General features: G+C 46.2%; 3 protein-coding genes across 4 annotated transcripts in view; 1 reads left to right on the top strand and 2 right to left on the bottom strand.

The window, feature by feature from the left end:
• Positions 1–7518: 7518 nt before the first annotated feature.
• On the bottom strand, positions 7519–13577 carry LOC124706231 (leucine--tRNA ligase, cytoplasmic-like). The gene is made up of 2 exons (XM_047237881.1): positions 13500–13577; positions 7519–10949 (listed from the first exon to the last, which is right to left on the bottom strand). The coding sequence occupies exon 2, from the start codon at positions 10943–10945 to the stop codon at positions 7652–7654; it is 3294 nt and encodes a 1097-aa protein (XP_047093837.1). The 5' UTR covers positions 10946–10949; positions 13500–13577; the 3' UTR covers positions 7519–7651.
• A 219-nt stretch (positions 13578–13796) lies between these two features.
• LOC124706230 (8-amino-7-oxononanoate synthase) overlaps positions 13797–21177 on the top strand; it is an 11941-nt gene continuing 4560 nt past the window's right edge. Inside the window, exons 1-11 of one of the 2 annotated variants that reach the window (XM_047237879.1) lie at positions 13797–13992; positions 14270–14382; positions 14453–14560; positions 14641–14879; positions 14965–15006; positions 15146–15233; positions 15312–15445; positions 16016–16104; positions 16422–16572; positions 16652–16720; positions 16824–17310. In XM_047237879.1, the coding sequence (XP_047093835.1) occupies positions 13797–13992; positions 14270–14382; positions 14453–14560; positions 14641–14879; positions 14965–15006; positions 15146–15233; positions 15312–15445; positions 16016–16104; positions 16422–16572; positions 16652–16720; positions 16824–16974 (1380 nt within the window). In that variant the 3' untranslated portion in view covers positions 16975–17310. Of the gene's footprint in view, positions 13993–14269; positions 14383–14452; positions 14561–14640; positions 14880–14964; positions 15007–15145; positions 15234–15311; positions 15446–16015; positions 16105–16421; positions 16573–16651; positions 16721–16823; positions 17311–21177 lie in introns of those variants that run through there. The other variant, XM_047237877.1, reaches the window with a different exon arrangement.
• LOC124707668 lies at positions 17825–18892 on the bottom strand. Its single transcript, XM_047239330.1, has 2 exons — positions 18150–18892; positions 17825–18032 (listed from the first exon to the last, which is right to left on the bottom strand). Exons 1-2 carry the CDS (start codon positions 18890–18892, stop codon positions 17825–17827), a joined length of 951 nt encoding a protein of 316 aa, XP_047095286.1.

Here is a 21177-nt window from a genome sequence, read left to right as displayed (position 1 = left end):
GAAGACACAAAGTTTTCTCCCCCATACACCAATATGGGATGTAAAGGCATGTCGTCACATGTCCATTATTACCAAATAGATGTGAAGATTCAAGCATGATATTCTCGATAACCCCATCATGAAGTTGCTCTTCTCAACCTTTATGACGATCACCACTTAATGTCATCCTTTCATGGGCTATAAGGGATCTTTCTTTTGATGCATGCCCACGGAAAGACACCTAACCCACATAGACAACACAAATCCACATATGTGATGGGTAGTTCACAAAACATAATTGCCAAGGCTTACCATACCATAAGATCACATGATCCCATGTGGTACATTCTTTATATGTGCTTCATGTGTTGACCACCTTGAACCTAATCTCCACTCTTCGTCTTGGTCAACCTTGTATCTACTCATGCTCTATCATAATATCTTAAGATACATAATTAAAGAACTCTTCATTTGATTGCATGCTCTAAACCTTACTCAACCATAGATCAAATCATGAGACTATCATGACATCGGCTTAGAGGCATATTTTGAATTCATCTCTTGAAATCAAACTCTCAAGGTCTTGATCATATAATATTCTTCTCTTGAAATCGATGATCTTCATGCTAATACCCAAGGTATATCTTTATCTTCATGGCATACACACTTGAATCCAACACATGAGCTACAAGAATTACCTATGAAATATTCCTTCATATAAGCTCAAATAAAATATTAGTCCATAGAGATTGTCAGAAATTATAAAAACACAAAAAGAGGCAATGTACCCTTACATCATCCCCAAAGGAGCCTGTGCCAATCCACCACAAATCGAGCTAGAACTGGGTAGGTTTTTTCATCCCACGCAAAGTACTTTCCCCCAAGATAATGATGTGCTAACTTTGTTGACATAATTCCATATTTGGACCGCATCCTCAAGGAGTTGATCATCAATTCATTCGATCGACAATATTTGGCATGACGAATCTTTGCCCACAAGCCCCAATTTTGACAAATAAGTTTTCGAACCATGTAATCATGAGTGACATGCTCGCCAGTTTGGGGTTTAGGATATATGATATCTACGCTTGAGACCCACATCTTCCTAGAAGAAAATGGCAAAATTGCCATCCATGACCCCATGTACCTCGTCCTTGAATAGGTAGGGTGTGTAAGCTAGTTGGGCAAGAGTTGGCGAGAATCAACCTTTCTCCCGAAGATTGGCACTTCCCCTTCCACCAGTCAACTATATATCCTACCTTACAATAAGATAACCCTAGTTTGATGCCGTGATCCCCTCAAGTCACTTAGCGGGAGACTAATGTAAGAGATCATGAACTGTCTAGCTTTACAATGAGTAGGGAAGCAATCAGTTGTTGTTGTCGAGTCACTTAGAGGGAGACCAATGTAGGAGACTAGGAACCGTCTAGCTTTACAATTGAGTAGGGATGCAATGCATTAGTGTTCCTTTGCGGCCACCCCCCATGACCACCACCTCACTCTTATTGAAGTTTTTTTTCCAGAATGGGCACGACCTCAAAGCATAAGAGAATAAAGTTGACAATTGCAATGGTAAGATCATCCGCTTCAAAAGAGATGATAGGCGGGGTGGACCTACCCTAGGTCAAATCCTTTTTTCAGGAGCGTCTTCCAAAGGCAAGGAGCTCCAAGTTTGTCTGATTGTAAGTCTTCTCAAAATTGAGTTTCAGAAGAATGCCTTTGTGTTTCCTAACCTTAACCTCGATTGTGAACGGTCTCGCATGGACGAAAAGGGTCCCCTCTAAAATGTGTCTCCCCTTTATTAACACTGTTTGCTCCCTACCAATAATGTGGTGGGCTATCGATGACATTTCGCTATTTCTTACAAGGCCCCGAAATGATTATTTCTAATTTGACAGTAACAATCATATATCTAGGGATTGGGATTCTGACAAGTATAAAAGATGACCGGATGTATATGAATGTCAAATGAGAAATAAAAGGCACCCCCTCCCCCATCCATAACACTGATGTCTTGCTGTTCACAAATAGTACCCCCTCTATTTCATATTAGTTGTCACTAAACCAGCGACAAAAAAAATATAGACCAGAGGAGTACAACAGAATCCATTCCTCGAGAAATCGAGACAATGTACAATCTCCATCTTAGCGAATTTGCTAGAGAGATTTCAAAGTAAAGAGACATTTCAGATTCTACAATAACACAATATCAATGTAAAGAGACATTTCAGATTCTACAGCTAGCTTTGCAAACACGATTCTGTGAAAGAAACAACGTCACGCAGATCTTTTGATGCGCATCGTTAGGTAAAACCCGTGCAACACCTGTACGCCATTTTGATGTGCACGCCACGGGAGAGGAGAAGCACGTATCAGCATCAAAGCCCATTTCGTACCAACGCCACAACGCGATGTGATGGCCCCATGCAACTTATTATTGTTTTCTTTACGGCGTACACCATTAGCACGTCTGTGCTAAATCATCAAGATCCTTTCCCCCTTCCCTTTTCCGGAGCGAAATCTGAATGTGCTAGATGCCCTCCGATTTTTTCGAGTGGAGATTTTTTTTTGGTTCCCAAGCGCCGGTGACCCCGTTGTTTTAAAAAGTTTCGTAAATCACAGTTATGATTTTCAAATTCTTTTTGAAAAAAATATGTGCATGTAGCCTATGATTTATCTCAAGATGTGCAAAATATAAATTTCAAATACTTCATATTTTGAGCTACACAAAAATGGCACAAACATGTGGATCCGAGTATGTATATTTTAAAATATGCAAATTCATCCGATTTTGTTACTTTTGTGTAGACGACAATACAAAGAATCTTGTATTGTGATTTTGCATGCTTGTAGCTTACATCATTGACTATGCCCATATCTATTTTTTTAATTATTTGAAACTTACAAATATGATTTATATATTTTTAAATGAAGTGATCACAGGAGCTCGGGAGCTAAAGACACTTTTCTATTTTTCTTCTTCAGCTGGTAGGCACGATTTTGAGTAGTAGCAAAAGCAGGGACATGCACAAGGCTCTGTTCCTTTCACCACCACCCTGGTGGAGCGGCGGTGTCTTGCTGGTGACACAACCCAGCCCCAAAGCTATCAGCACACCACTACCCTCGCCCGTTTTACAACTCATCCGTCCAGGCCAGGCTATCTATGAGAGGAGTCGCATGTTGATGTTGCTGTCCAGTCCGTCCACTGGCCTTGGCTTTAGCTGCCAAAGGAGACAACGCAGTGGTACCATACCATGGCTAGAAGATGTGAAAATGGCGACCCATGCCTGCAGAAAGCAGGAGGAAGGCATGGCGAAGCATATTTGTACATGCTACTAATGTGTGTGTGCTGTGCGTGGAGGGCATTGGGATCGGAGCACATGGATGAGCTAGGTTTTGGCTTTTGGAGCGGGCGCCCTTCTGTTCTCTGCAAGGAAGATACACCGCGCGCTGGGTTTGCTCATCTTGCTTTCCTTGGATTTATGTGTGGTGGCAAGTGAGCCCCTATAATTGGGTCCAGGTTTCATTGGATTCCCGCTTACGCCTTGTCTTGTGTATATTAATCGATCGAGATTGCGGTTTTGGTTGGCTACCACTTGCCAATTGCAGCGCATGTTGGCGTTTTACCATGAATATATCTGTCCCGCCACTCTGCTAACTCCTTCTAGATCGAGTAGGCAGTGTACCATGTGCAGCGAGCGTGTCGTGCCCCATTGGTCTTGGTCATAAGCGTTTACCCTCCCAGTTGCTTCTGATATGCCCACGATTCCTTGTCCTTTCAATACGCTTGGCATATGAGGCCATCTCTAGACGATTTCTTATGATTTGGCTCCTTGCCTCTTATAGTTTAACTTCTTATATTTGGTTCTCCGAAAAGAAAGTGGTTCCTAGCCGATTTTTTCTATAATTAACTCTGTTTCTTCTAGTTTATAAATCAAACTATTGAAAGCCAAACACATGGAAGGGTTCGAATGAAGTAAAATAGCATGATTATATGAAAGAATAAAATTCAAGATCCTAGTCCCGGCCATCGATAATCGTTGTTCAAGATCACGACCATGGCCATTTCGACTTGCCTGTCGCCTTCTTCCTCCTCCGACGAAGAGTCGTCGAAGATCATCTCCCTCAACCTCTTCATCTACACTATAGAATTGACTAGGTTGAATTTGATTGCCAAAAAGAAAAAAAGAAAATGGAAAAAAGCACAAACAAAACTCTTCTAGTCAATTCGGCGAACACTTGGATGGAAGGAGGAGGCGAAGCTGTGAGAAGGTTGGCGAGGCTGCACGACAACCGGTAGGCGATGAAAGGGCTCGGAGGACGAAGATTCTACCCCAACCTTGGCCACCGGTCGCACAACAAACTCGCCGCGGCCGAAGACCCGTGATCGAAGTTTTGCCGGCCTCCCTCGATTCCGGTGCTGCCTAGCTCCGTTGCGGGCAGTGGCGGAGCTAGCCCAGAATTTTTTTTTTGGGGGGGGGGGGGGCAAAACGAGATAGTATGCAAAGTTTGTGGGCAAATGGCTCTATTTTCTTCTCATTTAGGTTCCTCAAAAAAAATTCTTCAAAAATAATGCAAAGTCTGGGGGGGGGGGGGCGGTGGCCCCCACATAGCTCCGCTAGTGGTTGCGGGCATGCTACATGATCTCCATCCTCCATCGGGTTAGTTTTAGTACAAATCAATCTCAGAGTGGCTCCATTTGGAGCAAATCGACGCGGCGGTGACAACAAAGATATGGCCGGATTCCAACGAGGAGAACGACCAACCAACAAGTCTGAGGAAGGCGCATGCCGTGGGGTGTCGGCGGAGGCTAATGGCGGTCGCATGAGACGACTATGCAGTGCGAGTGGGGGAGAATGTCCGCACCGCATGGAGGGCCAAGTTTTTTTTTTCCTTCGGAGAGGTCACAACTGAGTATATTTGAGAGTGGGCCTGGAGTAAAAATAATGCTCCTCTAAAGATTTTGAAGGGATTGGCTAGGTTTGATTTAGACCCCTATAATAAAAGAATTACTCATGTAACCACTTTCAAGGGCATCTCCCATCGATGCGACCAAAACCGACGACTTAGTTTTGGGGCGCGTTCTGGCCTGCCAGGCCAGTACGCCGAGGGGCGCGACCCATTTGGTCTACTGTCCGATCCATTTGCTTGAAAAGATAGGATTTTTTTGGCTACACCCATAGACGGGATACATAGTTTGGACACAAGCTGCTTCAAGCAAATTGACAATAAACTAGAAATTAATAAAACATAATATGAGTCTAGGTTGTTCATCTTGCCCTCGCCTATTCATCGCCAGAGTGGTAGTGGTGGCGGCACATAGTCTTGTCGAAAACCATGACGGTGGCCGTACTTGAAGAAGACAAAGTGCCCGACTTCAACGGCGTGTGCGCGGACGCCCGCCTCCAGCCGTTGTGAAGGTACATCTGGCCTACGTGGCCGACTATCACCTCCACGAACTACAGGACGGTCGCGCTGCCAGCCACCCGCAGAACTAGCTCGTGGAGATCTTGCCCATCAACGTTCTCCACGAACTTCTAGAGGAGGCGCAACCTATCCTAGTCCATGCCCAACTGGATGGTGACACCGAACTCAAACCGAAGAGGTTAGCGACGACGGACTCGGTAGACGATGGTGGTGACGGGACATCGGTGGTTGACTCTAGCCTCCCCTACGTCTTCCCAGTTGACCTTGCCCTCGGCCACGCCCCGGGCCTGGTGGTCGATCCTATGCCATCAGCTCCACGATGCTTGTGGTGGTGGCGGGGATGGAAGAAGATAAGGATGTGGAAGAAAATAGCCGCGGGTGGCATCTTAAAAGACAATGACATTGGATGCTAGCGCGGAAGCTGAAACACCGGCATCGATGAAGACAAACAGCTAGCCCAGAAGTCGGCACATGTAGGAGGACACGGGCGTTGTCCGAGTTAACGCACCCATTGTTCAAATTTGGCGGATAGATCAGTCCGTTATCATGTCGCTGGAGCATGCACGACTGGTCTACCTTAAATGTCGCTGGAGCATGCACAACCGCTGGATCGCCGAGGTGGAGATGCCCTAAGGTCATCGGCTAGATATGCCCTAAGTGAGTGTGCAACACGTGTCCGGCGGCGGACATGTGCAGCCCGATGGAGCGACAAGTCCCTGCGCGAGATCGCCGGAGATCGCCCGTAGGCCCGGCCAGGGGGCGCTGGTGCGTCGTGGTGGGTGGCGCCTGCTCTCTTTCTCGCCAGGTGATCGGTCCAACGCGCCGCGGTGCAGTGCACAGGGTCGCACCCACTCGCCGCCGGTTGACCATGTGCCGTGCGCCGGCCCGCGCGTCCTCACTTAACTCGGCGCTCGCTCCCCCATGTGCGCGGCGTGCCCCCGTGTCCGCCACGCGCATCGGCATCGCCACTGCAGGGACAGGGGAGCGGAACACCGCCGCACTGCACCGCGAGGTGAACAGGCCATGGCGCGCGCATGTAGCGCCACAGTGGAATATATAACACCGGTCTATCTGAATCTGATCGGTGACCACGACCGGCATGGGCTCCGGTCCAATACGCTCGCGCCATGCGTGGGCGCCCGTCCCCGTCCGTCCTCGACCGGTTTCTCAGCTGGAGCTGGGACAAACTGTTGTCCTGACAAACGGTTCATCAATTGGGAGCATGCACAATTCGACCATTCAGTCAATCTCCAAGCTGTGTGCTCGCTCTGGCGAACACTGTATGCTGCCATAGCAAATAAGTACGACGGGTTTATGGCAACAGAAACCAAAACTTCAATCGAACTGCTATAATAGTTCGACGCCCTAGTGGAAAACAGCGGGGCTGCCATGCAGCTAGTTGCTTTAGAGCAAGTACAATAGAGTCCAGTCAGCTGACTATAAGACATTAAATAATATATTTTAGATGAGTTGGAGGAGAGAGAAGAGGAGAGAGAAGGGAGGTAGCTGCTACAATAGCACAATTCTCATGACGTGCTTCCTGAAGCACCTCATGAGAGTGAAGGTGCCATATATTAGTAAAGTACTACATTCTTATAGCCAACTATTGTACATGTTAGCTATATGATGACTACAAATGATATGACATCTTGTTATAGCCAACAGTTAGCTATACTATTGGAATTGCTCTTAGCAGTACCTTCACAAACACACACCCAGAGATGTATCGAGAATTGTACACACAGGAGAGCTTATAATTGCAGTTGCTAGTAAGGATCACCTGGCTAGTACAAGGGCATCTCAGTCTCAGGAACTCTTGTCACGCATCAACTGACTCCATTTGTAATATTGACATCAGACAAAACCGAGTTTTCAAGATTTACACAAATAAACCTAAATTCACATGCCCTGTGATATGCGCCACTGTCGTCAAGGTTAACACTGCTTTGGATAACCTTACCTTACCTAGCTGCTGCAACACCATTAAACTCGGAAACACTATCAGACATCAACCTATTCTTTCTCTAGTATTGACATGGGATAAAACATATAGTTATTTCAAGATTACACAACCGATAAAACTATAAACATAAGATATTAAGATATGTCAAATCAATATTCCCTGTGATATACACCACTATCGCTAACAGGGGATAGCACAACTGGTCTTCAGAAAACGATCAGAGGTTCTCTAAGGTGAGCTGTTGTTACTTCAGAGCACGAAACCAGGTGTGGGCGGCTGAGCCTAGTTCTGGCCTCCAAACTCCTGCCTGCTCATGAATATCGCAACGGGCTCCCCAGGGGAAGGCGGGTTCTTGTTCAGCACGGAAACATGCGGCCCAGCCAGGGCAAGAGCAGCCCCATCCAACGCCGACAGAACCTCCGCGTGCTCTAGGCCCAGCTGCCTCTTGATCAGCTCCAGGTTCTCCTCGAGCACGTCCATTTCGCCGAAGGGGAGCTTCAAATCCAAAGCCTCGGGGCCGACGGTCCTCGCTTCGTCTTTCTTGAACTTGACGAAAGGCATGCAGAGCTTCTGGACCTGTTTGAAGTCCGCTTCGTGTTCGATGAAGCAGCTGCTCAGCGCTTCGTTGATATCCTCGTCGGGGGCAAACGTACGTGTTTGGGCATCATAGTTTGACTGAAGCACCCTCAGGCATTGCTCTTTCCATCCGTCGTAGTGCTCGTTGACATAGATCAGACCAACAGTGAGCTTGTTCTCTGCCGATGGAGATGGTGCAGCGCCCTTCTTGGGTTTCTTGGAGCCAGATCCTTGCTTCTGGAGCAGCTTCCTCATCAAAACTATGGAGTCCTGTAGATACTTGTTTGCGATTCTTAGAGTAGGATCAGGAGTGCCTGCGACAGGCCAGCCAGCCTTTATTGCGAAACCTTCTTTCTTTAAGATATTCCGCCACACATGCTCGGCATAGTGTGGACAAATCGGGGTGATCAGCGTGGTCTGGACTTCCATAAACCGACCCAATAAATCACGGTTCATGCCTGCCGCTCCACACGAGAGCCTGTACTCGTCTCTTGCCAGTTGCAGGTCATAGAACCCAGACTTCAGGGCATCTCTGAACATGAAGGCGTTGTAGCTCTTCTCAGTTTCTTTCACGGCAATGTTGATCTCATTGGAAAATACACGATCAGCATAAGTAGAGGGAGGACCATCATCTCTCAGAGAAGATTGAGAATCTATAACCTCTTCCATCCATGTAATTTCTTTTGTAAGCCTCAAGATGGCAGACTTTGCAGTCTCAGAGACAAAGTTTGCATCGTCCATGCCATCACCGGCATCAGCAAGTGCAAACCTCGTGGCGTCTGAAGAGAACTCTTCGATGGCCTGTGCAAGAGTTTGGAAGTTCCCTGTGGACTTGGACATCTTCTCAGAGTTGAGCATAAGATGTCCGTTGCAACGAAAGCCACGAGGCCAGTGATGCTCTGGAAGAAGCGCTGTATGATTATAAATGCTGAACGTCAGATGGTTCTGAATAAGCTCCTTGCCAGATACCCGGATATCCAATGGGTACCAGTACTGAAATTCTTGCTTCATTCTGCTCAACAGGGCAGGAGGGATGTCGCTTTTGGGTTCTGGACCATCACAGAAAACATAATCCCATACCTCATCTGTCATCTGCTCTGGCCTAACAGAAGATATTTCTTTTCCATACATGTCACCATTTTGAAGAATATGTGCAATCGTGTAATAGGCCATGTATAGGGTTGAATCAGAAAGAGATTCTACAAGGAACTGCTCATCCCATGGAATGCGAGTACCTAGGCCAAAAGAACGTGAACATGCCCATTGGTCCAGCCAGCCCAATGTGTGTTCGAAACCATTACGAGTTTCAGCTGAAAATGTATTCATGTTCTTCAAACATTTGGCTGCCTTCTCCTTCCATTCAGTTTCTCCATAAGTTATGTACCACTGATCTGTGAGAGCAACGATACACTCATCGCCAGATCTCGACATAACTTTCTTCTCAGGCTCACTATACAAAACAGCAGAGCCTTCTTCCAAAAGCTTCTTCTTAATCAGTGGCTTTGCATCTTGAACCTTTCTGCCATTGTACTCGCCTACAATCATCACTCCATCTGTAAATCCTTTAAGATATGTCATCCTTTTTGCTTCAGCAAGCTTCTCCTTATCATTTTGGCTCTTAATCATCAGATCAGCACATACCTTCTCAGCTGACTTATCTCCAAATCCAGGAATGCTGATTATTGGTATAATTTTAAATGGAAGAACCCACTCGTCTTTGACTCCAAATTTCGCTCTCAGTGCTGACTTTGTGACTAAAGCTTGCAGTGCCATGAAATCATCTGGAGAATCACTTGGAACACTAGTTACAATGCCAGTACCTTTATCTGTTAAGATAGTGAGCATGGGAAGGGCATATATGATTTCATTGAAGGAAAGAGGAGACTTCAATGGCAAACCAATCAGATCGTTGCCAGAAAGTGCAGCTAAACAGGTTGGCTTTTCTGGAACCCTGGATAGGTTCTGATATGCAAGATTAAGAGCAGACCTTGCTGTCAGAATGAAGACATCGGTGTCATTGACCTCAAAAGCCCCATAGTTTCCATCAGGCAATACCCAACAATTTGTCTGCCCATACATTGTCTCTGGTCTCAATGTAGCTGCTGCCAAGTAAACATTTTTTCCTTCCAAGACTTTCAACTTGGGAGGAAAAGGAGGGATCACCTCCATTTTAATCAGCACATATTCTTGTGGAAGTACACCTTCACCTGTTGCCCTATCATGATCAGCGCAAGGTTGTCCATCCAATGGGGAGTAGATAGTGCACCTCATGGCCTTAACAACTTTGCCCATTTTCTTCAGCTTTCTCATCTGCCACCGAACAAAAGCATCATAGAAAGGATTCATGTCCGTGGTTATGAATGAACGCCTCCAATCACAACCTAGGCCAAAAGCCTTAAGGTCTTTCTTTGCCAATGGAGGGAAGTAGGTCAACCAGTGATAAGGATCTTGAAATTTGGCAATTTCTTCATCTGACAGGCCAAAGCCCCTCATGATCTCCCACTGGAACTTCTGCATACCAGTCTTTGCAGCAGCCTTAGATTTCTTGCTCTTATATTTACCTGGGGCAACAGCAGCTGCTTCCTCAGCCACGCTATCATCTGCCACCACTTCAGCGCTTGAAGCATCCTCTGCTGTAGGAAACACTGGAGGGTTTCCGTACTGTTGAATCTCCCTGGCAAGCTTATCAGCTGAAGCCTTGATTGGCATCCCAGTACAGTGGAACGCAAATGGCATAAGTACATTTGAGCCACGGAGTCTGTGGTATGCAGCACCAAACTCAAGCTTGGACAACGAGAAAGCATGGCCCAAATGTAGTAAGCCATTCATGTAAGGATACGGGAAGTTGCCAAAGAACTTTTCACCAGGATCCGGAAGTTTACTGCCAGGTTCAGCCTGAAAAACTTTGCTCTCCTCCCAACACTTTTGAACATCTGATTGGATCTTGAGCAAACGATCTCTGCGCGCACGACTCTTGCCTGCATCAGGATTTGATGACATATTCCTGATCAATGATGAAAAAAAGGTGTCAAAGGGCAAGCTTCTGGATTTAATTTTAATTAATTCAGGAGTAAATCGTATCTTCCATGTAACAAGAATGAAAATTTACTTTTGAACTAATTATAGGGTGCAATCTGCTTGGAATTTAGCGTTTTCACACACAGATAACAAGCTAATGGATAGTGAGATCTATGAGTAACAGAACTAGAGTACCGGAACCACAAGCAAAACCACACGTGGAAAACTCAAACAAAATTTGCCATAAATTTTCCATCTAAATCTGAACTTGAGGAGAAAGTCTCTTTTGGTCAAAACTTGCATCTTTACCTATAGGCCTAAAAGTCAGTACAACATTATGCAAAAGCAACCCCTACATACGGAAAAATAAATGAACCACGTACTACATGCCATCTGATAAACATTTCTTTCAGGCATTTACTTGAGTTCGGAGAATGGATGACCTTGTTGGATAACTAGAGGGAGTCTGATAACTTGAATTCCGGTAATATTGATGTATGCTGCTATTGATTGACACAGCGTTTCTGATATATTTGGGAATTAGTAGAGGGCCTGGCTAGACCACTAAAAGCGCAAGTTTTGATAGGGGTTAGAATTATATGTTGGTACTTTTTTATTTCCCTAGGATGATATGGATTTTTTTTTGCAGGTTATTCATAAGGTACTAACTGGCTCTGTATGTTGTCCTTATTGCAGTGGACTGAGTAAGGAATTATTTGGCTAATGGGTGCAGACGTGCAGCTCTCAAAGAAGAGGCAAGGTAATGGGTCAAAGCCGGCGCTACAGGCCTAGGTGTTGTGTTGCCAATGACATGGGGTGTACATTAGTTTGCTATCCGCCTTCATGTATTCTCCTCCTAGGAGGATTGTAACCCAAACTCTATGTATTCAATGAAAAGAAACGCAAAGGTCCTTTGCGTTTTCTTGGAAAAGAAATCAGGGCTTGATTACCCGTTACGGATTGCGATTCCGCAATAGGTTGTGTGATGCTTGTGAGAGATTGCAAATTGTGTAATGTTGTTTTATCTCCTGTGGCTTCCATGTACAATGCTTTAATTCAGCCAGAACTCCCGGTCGATAATAATTCAAAGATTTGGAAGATGAAGATACCGCTGAGAACAAAAATCTTTGCATGGTATCTTCGTCGGGGGTAATCCTTACTAAAGATAATCTTGCCAAACGCAACTGGCATGGAAGTAAAAAGTGTGTCTTCTGTCATCAAGACGAGACAATTAACCACTTATTCTTCCAATGTAAGTTAGCTAGGTCTATATGGTCAGCCGTCCAAATAGGGTCTACCTTATACCCACCACGTAGTGTTGTCAATTTATTTGGTAACTGGCTCAATGGTGTGGATGTTAGGTTTAAACGTCTTATTAGGATGGGAGCGATTGCAATTATCTGGTCGCTATGGCTATGTAGAAATGACAAGATTTTCAATAATATTTCTTCTTCTTTTTTGCAGGTCATCTACCGATGCACAGCTTTGCTCCGCTCATGGATACCGTTGCAGTGTGTCGAGCACCGGGACCTCTTTACGGAGGTGTCTTCACGGTTGGAGGATACGGCGAGGGATATTTTCTCCCAACATGGGTGACAGCGTGACCTTCGGCTAGATCCTCCTAGCTAGGCTTTTTTTCTGTCTTTTGAACCTTACTTATCCATTTGAACACCTTTCTGGTTTTGTAACGAATTTGTATGCGGCTGTGTGCATCTTAGTTATGCAGAGGCCGGGTCTATTGCGCAAGTAATAAAGTGCCCATTTTCGAAAAAAATCTCCTGTGGGAAGCTACGAATAATTGTAATTACTCTTTTTAACAAAATAGGCTGCATTCACTGCAATACGCCAAGGCCAGGATTCCATCCTCCTTTATGTAAAAACAATTACATCAAAGACATACTATATCTCCACACAGTAAAGTAAGATGAGAAGAAGATAACAACTGGAGCAATAAAAACATTGAGAAGCATGCACACTCATATAAACAAATAATTACAAGTAGTGCAACATCTGTCTGTATTTATGCACAATTCTGTTAAAATTTCCATACAAACTTAGAGATTTCAGAAAATAACAGTTCTTCTGAAGTCTGAACTACAAGAACAACAGCAGGTAGATGCAGGTCATCCCAAAACAAATTAGTGCAAACCCAGTGACCAGAGACAAGAAACATTCTCAGATTTCAACCCCGCGGCTAGAAAAAGAAATCACATATTTGCCGGAAAGGACAGTCACAGACTCACAGTTCTCCTTCTCCCATATTTATAAGAAAAAAAAAGCATACTACCACAGCTTGTTCTATTGCAGGGGTCGACGGAGAGTATGACGGTAGCATATAGACCATAAGCATGGCATGAACTATTAAACGCCACTAAACACACACGCAAGCATCATCGACGGATCCGGCAAAACTCGTGTGACAAATAATAAGTTAGATAAATCAAGCATAAAAAAGGCTACCAAATCAAGCTAGCAAACGGGGGGACTTCGGATTTGAGATCGGAAGTGAAGAAGGGAGAGGAATCGGGAGCCGCACCTCGACGGGATCAACCGCCGCGCCGAACCACCGTCCGTCGGCGAGAGGAGCGCTCGAGTCGCCGGAGAGTTCAGTGCTCGAGGGAGGCGGCTTGACTGCTTTTTACAATCTTTGTTTCTTGAGCTAAATAGGCCCAACGGAGTTCCAGGCCGTTGTTAACTTGGGCGACCCGTTAGCTGGGCCGCCTCGCCTATCGGTCGCCGACAGGTGGGCCAACGGCTCTGTCACGTGACGTGAGCCTTCCCCGTATCCGCGTCTCGTCCTCTCCGCCCCACCAGCGGCGGCCTGTTCGACGGAATGGCGCAGTGGGACGCGCTCGTGGACGCCGCGCTCGCCGGGCTGGCGTCCAGGAGCCTCCTGCGCGCCACGCGCCCCATTTCGCTCTCACCGCCGCCCGCGACGCCGGAGACCTTCCCAGGCCCCGGCCCGTGGGACCGCGCCGGCGTCGAGATCCGCCTCGACCGCGCCACGCTCCACCAGTGGCTCGCCGAAGGTCCGCAGCAGCGTCAACAGCTTAATCTTTCTCTGTGTCTTCCTTCCTCCCTCCTCGCAGTAATACCAAGACAAATTCTGCTTAACTCTTGTTGTGTATCGCTTGCTGCCTTGCCGTGTGACTGCCCCGTTCTTAGTTGTTAGTAGGATATGGTTTGCAAAAAGAAAGAAAAAGCATCAAGAGTTTGTTTGTGATTATTGTTTCCAATTATATTATAATTTGGAGATTTACTGGTAGTGCTCACTACATGGCTTGTTCATGTGCACGTTTGATTTAGGTGGCGAGGCTATTGGCCAAGAAGAGGAGCTGGGCGAGAAGCTGATTCTTTTCTCCGGCAATGATTACATGGGTCTCAGCTCGCATCCAGCAATCCGTGAGGCTGCAGCAAAGGTGTGCAATCTATCGAGCACCCCAAATTGATGAGTTTGTGATTCAGCTGACGATTGGGCATATTGGCTAGGCAGCTCAAGAGTACGGCATGGGCCCGAGAGGCTCCGCGCTGATATGCGGCTACACTTCCTATCACAAACTGGTGGAGGAATCGCTGGCAGAGTTGAAGAAAAAAGAGGTGTGGTACCGTAGTATTCCGAGTTCATATTGCCATAATTTCACAAGTTTTGCACCCTCACTGTAGAGAATTTTTTGCAGGATTGCCTTCTATGCCCCACCGGATTTTCTGCCAATATGGCAGTGATGACTGCTCTGGGAAGTATCAGCTCTCTTTTGGCGGTTGGGAGAAAACCCACAGGGGATGAGAGGATTGCTATCTTTTCAGATGCTCTGAACCATGCTTCGATCATCGATGGGATTCGCCTTGTTGAGCGACAGCAAGAAGCTGTAGCGTTTGTCTACAAGCACTGTGACATGTCCCATCTCGATTTCCTCCTGTATGTTTTTCATTTCCCAGTCATAATATGCCAGATGCAACCATTAACCGAGTTGGCTAAAAATACAGTATGGTTATCCTTGCAGGTCCAGGTGCTCAATGGAAAAGAAAGTTGTTGTCACTGATAGGCAAGTTTTTTTCTCAAAATAAATATCATCATTCAAGAAGTATTTATGTTTGTGTCCAGTATTCAGTAGTAGCACATGCTTGTGTATGTATAATGACAGAGAACCAAATTCAGAAGCTCTTTTTGTTGGTACTATGCAGCTTGTTCAGCATGGATGGTGATTTTGCTCCATTACCTCAACTTGTGGAATTACGCAGGAAGTATGGATTTCTATTGGTCATCGATGATGTTAGTAACTTTATCTCCCCTAAAATAAATCTTGGTAGACTTTGTTAGTAATTGATTTTGTTGCAATTTTCCACAAAGGCACATGGAACACTTGTTTGTGGTGATAATGGTGGTGGTGCACCCGAGCTGTTTGATTGTGAGAATGAAATCGACATAAGTGTTGGTACCTTAAGCAAGGCTGCCGGCTGCCTGGGTGGGTTTGTAGCATGCAGGTAATCTACTCTTTAGTAATATATATTCCAAGGAAAGGGCTTCTGATAATGCATATTAGACTCTGGAAATGAACATGTCGGTCTCCATGTAAAACCTTAAAGGAATGCATGAGATATTTGACTTAATTCTTATTGCACATATATGCACAGAAATATGATCATCAAGGCCAATATGAATGTGGAAACATATACTTTGATCAGGTTGTTGCTTTCATGCAATTTGCTAAGTCATGAATGCGCATGCTTTTGGTACAGGCTGCCAATCTGATGAGTTCGTGACATTGAACTACTGATTTGAGTAAAAAGAAATACTAGGTCACATAATGTGATTCTGAAGGTTCTGGGACATGCCATCTAAGTTAGTTATGACAAATTTGAACTGTAGCGCCTCATGCTTATAAATTCAATGAGCTGGGGATACTTGTTATGCGCATATGCAACACTGATATGTATGGTACTGAACACAGGAATATCAGCATTCAACACTGCATGACTCCACTGCACTTTGGTTGATATGATATCTTGATAGCTTGCAGGCTAATAACTAATAATTTGCAATCTATTGAGCAGCACTCGATGGAAGAGGTTAATTCAATCGCGAGGTCGTTCATTCATATTTTCAACTGCTTTACCCGTGCCAGTAGTTGCCTCTGTTCATGGTAATATTCGTAACTTACCACCTATGTGACAGGCCCCCTCTAAAAAAGAATATTGCACACTGATAGTCTGTCATTGTCTTGTCCTTCAGTATATTGAGCTGAATGTCCAATATTTACTTCTATCAAGATTTCATCTTCCCTTTTTTATCGGGTGATACTTAAAAGTGCTGTTCTGGTATACTTTCACAATGGTAGTAAGAATGATAACTGAATAGAACACTCCTACCAGCTTAGAACCTACAGCATCAGGAACTTGCATTTTCGCTACAAGGAACTAGCATATATCTGTTTAATATCCGTGATGTTTCTGGTTCCAGCGGCCCTCCATGTCTCAAGGAAGGAACAATGGCGGAGAACATTGGTCTGGAGGCACGTGCAGTATTTTGCCTCTTTGACGAAACTTGATATAACTAGTCCCATAATATCCATAGTAGTTGGAAGTGAAGAAGCAGCACTTAGGGCTGGCAGGTTCTCTCCTCCGTCCATATTTATTTGGTGGTAGCCTCGGTAAATTTATATTCCTGATGAATTTCATTTGAAACTGCAGGCATATGCTGAGATCTGGATTTCATGTTACACCAATTCGACCGCCCACAGTACCACCCAACTCATGCAGGTTGCAGATTAATCCTATCTTGATAATCCTGCATTGATAAATACTGTGAATGAGACTCTATTTCAACTTTCAACCAATATTAACTGTCACGAATTTCTTGCAGGTTGCGAATAACTCTGAGCGCTTCTCATTCCTCGGATGACATCAAGAGGCTAGTCGATGCGCTCACTCCCTGGCTACCAGGCAAACATGCCAAGCAGAGTTTTTCCAAGGGGCATGCTGAACAGAGCTTCACCACGTCATCAAAACTGTAAGCAGCCTAAGCTAAAACTCTATTGAGGCGGCGCTGAATGTACTGGATTACGTGGGTGAAACTGGAGCAATAGCTAGATGTTGACGTGGTCATTCACTCATTTGTATCAATTTGCCGCATACCATGAAATGTTTCCACAATACTACCCTGGAAGATATCCGTTTAGAAATGGAATGGGTATTTCCATACATAGGGACTTTGTACTATTCTGTAATTGGAAACATCCTCTGTGGTAAGTATAGGCTACTGAATTGTTTGTTAAGCAGCGCAGGAACGCAGAAATCTTGCCAGGAATAGAAATTTCACAGGATTGGGAAATAGTTCCCGCTATCTGAAACCAGGGCCTGAGAAGTTTCTGATCCAATTCATAGGCAGACTCTGAACTTCAGATGTTTCTGTAACCCTCACTGTTCTGAGGCATGTCCAGCTCCTGAGAACACTAGATGTCTAGATGACATAACATGTTGCAACGGTTACAAATATATCTATATAAAAAAAAGCTTCCGATCAAACACAAGAAGCACCACCTTCTAAGGAAGCAGTATATGGTACATACATAATTAAATGATGAAGCATATTTCATCAGAAAAGAACAAGCATATATATGACACGGAAGTAAACACACATATTATTCCATATAATTAGACAGAGTGCGAGTTCTGGACACACATCTCAACCCTCAACTCTCTGGTTCGATCGAGTATATATGTAGGTAGGTTCGATCGAGTATATAGGTAGCTAATTAAGTAAGCGAGTGACACGACAATGCCGCCATGCAGCCCCATGCAGCTTATTCGATGCCTTTAGGCTAGCCTGCATGCATGTGGCATACATATGCATAGATGAAGCGTTCAAGCAGAGATGGTCGGGTGCCTAGCGGTGGGCACGAAGATCCTGGCCCAGAGGTGCTTGCCCTTGATAATGTACTTGGCCGTCTGCTGGCCGCCGAGCAGCAGCGGGATCATGTCCGGGCTGCGCAGCACCACCCTCCCGTACACCGGCATCTGCCCCGATGGCGCCCTCTCCACCATCACTGCCTCCACGCACGGCCCGTGAATCCTGCATCCATCCATCCACGCACGCGCGCACATATATATGATCCATCCTACACAAACTTATGTTGCAGAGAGAAGCTAAAGATGTTGCACTAGTAGCCGCCAGAGATAGCGAGCTTACGCGTTGAAGAACTCCTCGATGTCCTCCTTGCTGATGGGGTAGCCTCGGGAGAAGGTGATGAAGAGCGAGCGGAACTCCTCCGGTATGGGGCTGATGGCCTCCTGCTGCGGCTGCTGCTGCTGCTGCTCATACGCCGCCGCACGGATAGGGATAGGGCACCACGGTGCTGCCATCGCGTTCAGCTGGGAGAAAGACACCGCCGCCGTGTTGCGGTTGCGGACCACTGGGGCGGTACCGGCGAACGCGGCCACCACGGGCGTGCCGACGGCGCGCGGCGCGGAGGTGCCACTGCCACCGACTCTGTTAGTGGTGGCGGTCCTCGGCAGGAAGACGGCGTCGTCGGCGAGGCAGGCGTCGTTGAAGACGACGCGGCAGATGTTCTTGTACAGGGACCTGACGCTGGGCGCGACCTCGCCGCGGCGCTCGTCGAAGTAGCTCACATTCTCGATGCGCTCGGCCAGGAGCGCGTTCGTGCAGGGAAGGAGCTCGCCGGCGCCGGCCAGCTTCCGGCCGGCGAGGCGCGCGAGGCAGGCGAGCGCCTCTTCGACGAAGCGCCGCACGACGGGGCCTGGCATCGCGGAGACGCGGTGGATGAAGTTGTGGTGCCCCGCCGATTCGAGCCAGAGCCAGAACGCCATCACCCACCGCATGCTCTCGGCGTCCTGAGACAGGTCCCGCACCAGCCGGTGGAACAGGCTGCGATCCTGCCCGTGGAACAGCGCCAGCTCGAGGGCTCCATCCATGGCTACCTAGCTCACGTTCTCGATCCAAACCCTCTCTCTTGCTCGCTCTCGCTCGCGGATGGCAATGGCGATCGAGGGCGGGGGTACAAAAAGGCCAGCGGGTAGCTAGCTCCGGCCCTCTGGCACGCCGCGCGCGAGGGGGCGCATGGATGCGTCCACGGAGGTTTGTTGCGGCTACGAGACAAGCCAGGGTGCGCAAGGGGGAGAGAGCGCGCACGCGCGCGCGCGGCTCGGCGGATACACGGCATCCCGATCGTCGTCCTCGATCCATCGATCACATGGAGAACCCCATCGCCTCACTCGCAGACCAGCTCAGGAGTGAGGTAGTGTGCAAGCTTACTCTTTCTTGCGCGCGGGGAAGATGCATCTATCCGTATTATTAACTTACTTTGTCTGTGCGTAGCTTTCGGTTTTGCTGCAGTTTTGGAAGATACCTGCGGATTAGGCGCACAAGGACGTGGAAAGGAGCTCCATCGCATGCAAGGAACGTAGATACGCCATGGATGCCGCAGGGGTTCCTCGCGCGCGGATATACACCTGTGTACATCCAGCTCAAAAGAGCGATCGAGATGATAACCATGCGTGTGTTCATTGGCTTTTCTCTTCTGATATGATGATTCAGTTAATGCCGATGAATGTTTTACTATGAAATTAATGCCTCTACGTAAAGGTAAAGATATGGCCAAAATCTGCAGGGGATAAGCTTCGGTTACCAAAAATGCCAATGGAAAAGTTCCTTTTTTGGGGGTCCTATATAATGGATAAGTTCAGTATATAGAGGACAAAAAGGCACGTCAGAAAATATAGGGTAAAATGTTCAGAAGGGTCTCTAAGAATTAAGGAATTACGTCATGGTCCCTAGATCTTTCCTTTCGACAGAAGTATGTGGTTAGTTCTAGAGAGGTAACAGGGTGAACTCACCTGGGATTGGGCATATGCTTCGCTCCTCCAGCCATGGAAACTTGTGGATACGCCGATTCAACCTGTTCCCGAGAGAAATCACTTGTGCGGAAGCTTGTTGTATACTATGAATGGGATTGTTGTTGAACTCATGTCTACCCTCCTCTTTTTGCAAATAGATCTGGGGAATATCTTTTCTTTGCAAGTGAAGGGGAGATCAAGTCTTCGTTGTGTAAGCAAACCTCTGTTGGTATTGCGACTGGTAGTAGAGGTGGAAGATAAATTACTGACATCGACACGAGAAGAAAATAATATAGGGGGGGGAGAAATTCCCATACCGGCAACTTCCACATGGACAAATCAAATATAAAGAAGTCAAGATATGTCGGCCCCTATACCCCCTCTTCCGGATCACCGGTGAGAGAACCGATGTCGAGCATCGAGGGGTTCGTATAGGGAAGGCGAAGAGAAAAATAGGCTCGTTGGGAAAGACGGGAAGAAGATGGCGAAGGGGATGCTTTATATAGCGCCAACGGCGGAGGATTCGAGGAGACGGGTCAGCCACTCGGCAACCACAACAAGACCGGCTTAGGCAGCCTTTAAAGGAGAAAATAAATTAGGTGACCTAAATAAGTTCTAAGAATGCACTCCGCTTAACTAGGAAATTCAACATCTTCAATCACTTTACCACCCTATATTTTACAAAAATCATGTTGTTGAGGCATCCCACAAAAGGAAATGTGGGATTTAATCGAAAATCAGTAAATATTTTTTACTAGCTTCAACTCTTGCTATGTTTGATTGGTTGATTCCCAAAATAAAGCACATCCCTCTATGGTGATTCATCAATGTGGGCACAAATGATGTCATTATCTTTGGCAATCATCCGGTTCTTATTAGCACAAGGCGTTGATCATGTGCAACAACGAGGAGGAGCCTGATCCTCAGGGTTTTGGAACCCTAGTGGGCAATGGAGATTGCTTCTTCCCCCCCCCCCCCAACCTTTCTCTAGAAGTGGACACCAATGGCCTTGTAATCTCGTTCAAAATCTTGGAAGAAGAATGGACGGTGGAATAAACTATTGGTTTTTATGAGACTTTATTGCGGTTAGTTGTACTACAATGTATCAATTTTCTATGTGTAACATGCATAGTGTAGCTTTAAGTTTACATGGATTGTTGCATGTTGCACACATGTTTCGTCATTTGTTGTAGCAAAGTACCTTAAATGCTGCATTGTTTTTTCCTGGTTGTTGTATTAATTTATTATAACTTTATTACATGACCATTAATAAAATTTCAAACATGCATGTCTTCCATGCCACCCGTAAGGCTAAAAAATTCCCACAGTGGGACTACTGTGATAGACGAATTGGTTTAACGGGG

The sequence above is a fragment of the Lolium rigidum genome, chromosome 4 (assembly GCF_022539505.1).
Source record: "Lolium rigidum isolate FL_2022 chromosome 4, APGP_CSIRO_Lrig_0.1, whole genome shotgun sequence".
Lineage (NCBI taxonomy): Eukaryota > Viridiplantae > Streptophyta > Magnoliopsida > Poales > Poaceae > Lolium > Lolium rigidum.
The sequence above is the reverse complement of the archived record's forward strand: the minus strand, read 5'-3'. Positions and strand labels throughout refer to the sequence as shown.